We start from the raw sequence: 3,430 nt of genomic DNA, 5'->3' as shown, positions 1-3,430 counted from the left end.
CCTCTGATCTTCCTTCAACCATCATTACCAGCTCCTGCATTATTTAAGACTTCTTCGTCCCCAATGGTTCAAGAGTCATCATTAACCTCTCGCGCCTCTTTGATCCAGGATGACCTTCGTTTAAAAAAAAGAAAAAAGAATTGTCCGAGGAGAAAGAGAACGACGCTCGTCCTGTTTAAACAGCCGCTCGACTGTATTGTGGCTTTAAAGTTGCAGCCCGACTGAGGACTTTAAAGTTAGAGTCACACGGCTTTGATGATGCCGTTCTGTCATAGAAAAAAAAGTTATATTAAACAAGAAAAGCTCATCGAGCGACAAATGAGACTCTGGACTTTAGACGCATAATACTTCCTTCCCAGAATGAAACATAAATGAGTACACAAAGCAGGTAAAGTTGAAAACATGTCTTCTTCTCTTGCTTAAAACGTTTACCAACTTGTAATGCTCGGAATCAATGTAAAGTATTAGGTCGACTACAGATTCTGAATATATATATATTTAGATAAATATTATTTCAATGAACATAATTAATCACATTTTAGTTAATAAATTTGATTTTTTCTTTTGAAAAATAATTTCATGATTCATGCTAGCACTGGTAGTTTTAACGCCTTTACATTTTTTTGGATGATTTGAGTGTGACTAAAGCATAAATACGTAAGATAAACAAAATGTATTTTGGCACGCCCTAGTGTCGGAACCCTGTAACTCCAATGTTGTGGCTTTTTTTTTTTGACGGTTTTATTTTTTTGTGTTGATAAATGTAGTTTAACCACCACATGAACCACATAAATCTTGTAATGTGACGAAAATGTAATAATCGATGAAAGTAAGAACCAGAATTTCAAAGTTGATCCTGAAAGAAACTGGAAGCCAGTGAAGAGTTTTAAGGATCGGAGAAATGTGAGTTCTTCTACTAGAGTGGTTCAGAATTCTCGCTGCAGAGTTTTGTATCAACTGCAGGCGAGACACATCCTTCTTGTTTATACATGAAAATAAACTGTTACAATAGTCTAAATGTAAAAACACAAACGCATGGATTATAAACTCCAGATCGTGTTGTGACACAAAGTATTTTTCAAACAGTTATATTTATTTATCGTGATATAATCTAATAGTAAACCAAGTATCTTGAGGTTTTTGCTGCAGTGCTAGCTGCATTCAATCTGTACCCCTTGGTATATATTACTATATTGGAATATAAATACTCAAAAATGTAGGTTAAATAAAAAATACACTTCAGTCATTCACTAAAACATTCTATCTCACTATACTGGAATATAATTACTCAAAAATGTAGGTTAAATAAAAAATACACTTCACAGTCATTCACTTAAACATTCTATCTTAGTATACTGGAATATAAAATCTCCAGAATTTCTGTTAAACCAAAAATATACCTACTAGTTTTATGCTAACTGCAATCATTCCGTAACATATCTAACTATATTAGAGAATAAATTCTCAAAATTTCCAATTTCATAAAAAAAGTCGAAAGGTTTTGAACAGTTTCATCCATTTATCATGACGTTATTGGATCGCGACCCAAGTTTTTCCAATTTTTCACTCGTATGAATAAAATAAATAACCTTTGCACTTTGTTCCGTCTTCCCCCAGTTCAAGTTGGAATGAGATAACCGAGGCCAATAACATCGAAAACTCCGAGGATCACTACGAAATCGACGACCTCGAAGATGACCTGTCGACGTACGAGGAATCCGGCGAGTCGGGACCGCCGCTCTGTCTGGTCGTCGTCACGATCCTGGTGGTGATCGTGGCCATAGGCGTCGTGGTCGGACCCATCGTGCTCCTGCGGAAGCTGAACAACGAGACCTCCGAGCTGCTGCAGGTCAAGCAGAAGGAGTACGTCACCAAGACCAGCATGTTGAAGTCCAACAAGCTCCCCAAGTCTCTCTGGGAAATGTGCGACAGAGACACTCTCAAGTGCAAGCGCTGCAAGGCAGGCTGGGAGGAGCACAAGACCCGCTGCTACATGATCGAGAAGAAACCCAAGACCTGGGAGAAGGCCGGGGACCGGTGTCGAGAGCTGGGCGGGACCTTGGCCATCATCTTGGACTACGACGACCAGGTGTTTCTGTCCAACATGTCGTACCGACACCTCGCCAAGATAAGGAACATTCAAGCCATCTGGATCGGACTGCACGACATGATCACGGAGAACACGTTCTACTGGGTCGACGGACGCGTCCTGACCAGATCCTTCTGGCGGGAGAACGAGCCCAACAACGCTCAGGCCTCGTGGATCAAAGACAAGGCGGGACAGGACTGTGTGGCGATAGTGCCTCCGGAGGACACGAAGCACAAGGACTGGCTCAACAACTGGGACGACAATATTTGTCGCAACCTTCGCCATTATGTCTGTCAGACCAACAGTTTTGGGTAAAGTCATAGTTTTGTGTCTAAATGTCATTTGTGTTCGACCAATAAATGTCAACATTAAGACTGTGGTTGAAACATCACAAACAATCGAAGGTTTTCCCCAGTCCTGATTCATTGATGCAACGTATCCTCCATTACAGCAGGTGGCGCTGTGACTTGTTCGGGGTTCGGGTCCTAAATGTCTCATCGGTGCTGCAGTTGAACACACAACCCCGTAACACATGTTCTGGCTGCTACAACGACTCACTTTCATATGTAACGTCACATCAAACTCAAACTTCTTTTGTGACAAGAACTTAAAACTGTATAAAATACTTGGTAGCTTAGGTAGTCGGTAATAATGCTAGCTGTGGGTGAAATGTACCACCCATAACACTTTGCATCTTTGGGTAACACCCAGTAACGCATGTTCTGGCTGCTATGAAGACGCAGTTTACCTATGTGACATCATGGTGACAACAATCAAAACCTTTGCTGGAGCCAAGGTCTCAAATTAAAAAAAAAAACAATTTTGAAGAATATTTTGATTCATTTAAGGTAGTCAAGACCCTATAACCCTAACCTCACCACCCCAAAAAAAAAGTTAAAATTAAGTTGTTTATTTTGCAACATCGTAGGTCGTCGGTCGGTCGGTAAGTAGGTAGTTAATTACTTACTGGCTGGTTATTGTAGACAAGATCTGTTAATAATTAACCTAACCACCCCATAATAAAAAAACTGAACAGTTTATTTATAAAAAATATTCTACAGGGACAACAACTTTTAAAGTGCTTAATATATTTATATATATATATACATATACATATATATACGTATATGTATATATATATATACATATGAATATATATGCGTATACATATATATCTATATATAGATATATATATACATATACATATATACATATACATATACATATACATGTACATATACAAATACACATATATATACATATACTGTACATATACATTTATTGAGTATTTTAATTGTTTAAGAGCTTTGTGACCCTGGTCTGGAAAAGCGCTCTACAAAT

The 3,430-nt window shown here is 38.5% G+C and overlaps 1 protein-coding gene across 1 annotated transcript; it reads left to right on the top strand.

Annotated features, from left to right (window-relative positions):
* The first annotated feature begins 335 nt into the window (after positions 1–335).
* Positions 336–2,415, top strand: LOC148063811 (macrophage mannose receptor 1-like). The gene is made up of 2 exons (XM_087811312.1): positions 336–388; positions 1,618–2,415. Exons 1-2 carry the CDS (start codon positions 372–374, stop codon positions 2,402–2,404), a joined length of 804 nt encoding a protein of 267 aa, XP_087667438.1. The 5' UTR covers positions 336–371; the 3' UTR covers positions 2,405–2,415.
* The last annotated feature ends 1,015 nt before the right edge of the window (positions 2,416–3,430 follow it).

This window comes from Callionymus lyra, chromosome 16 (genome assembly GCF_982586985.1).
Source record: "Callionymus lyra chromosome 16, fCalLyr1.hap1.1, whole genome shotgun sequence".
Classification (NCBI taxonomy): Eukaryota; Metazoa; Chordata; class Actinopteri; order Syngnathiformes; family Callionymidae; genus Callionymus; species Callionymus lyra.
The sequence above is the reverse complement of the archived record's forward strand: the minus strand, read 5'-3'. Positions and strand labels throughout refer to the sequence as shown.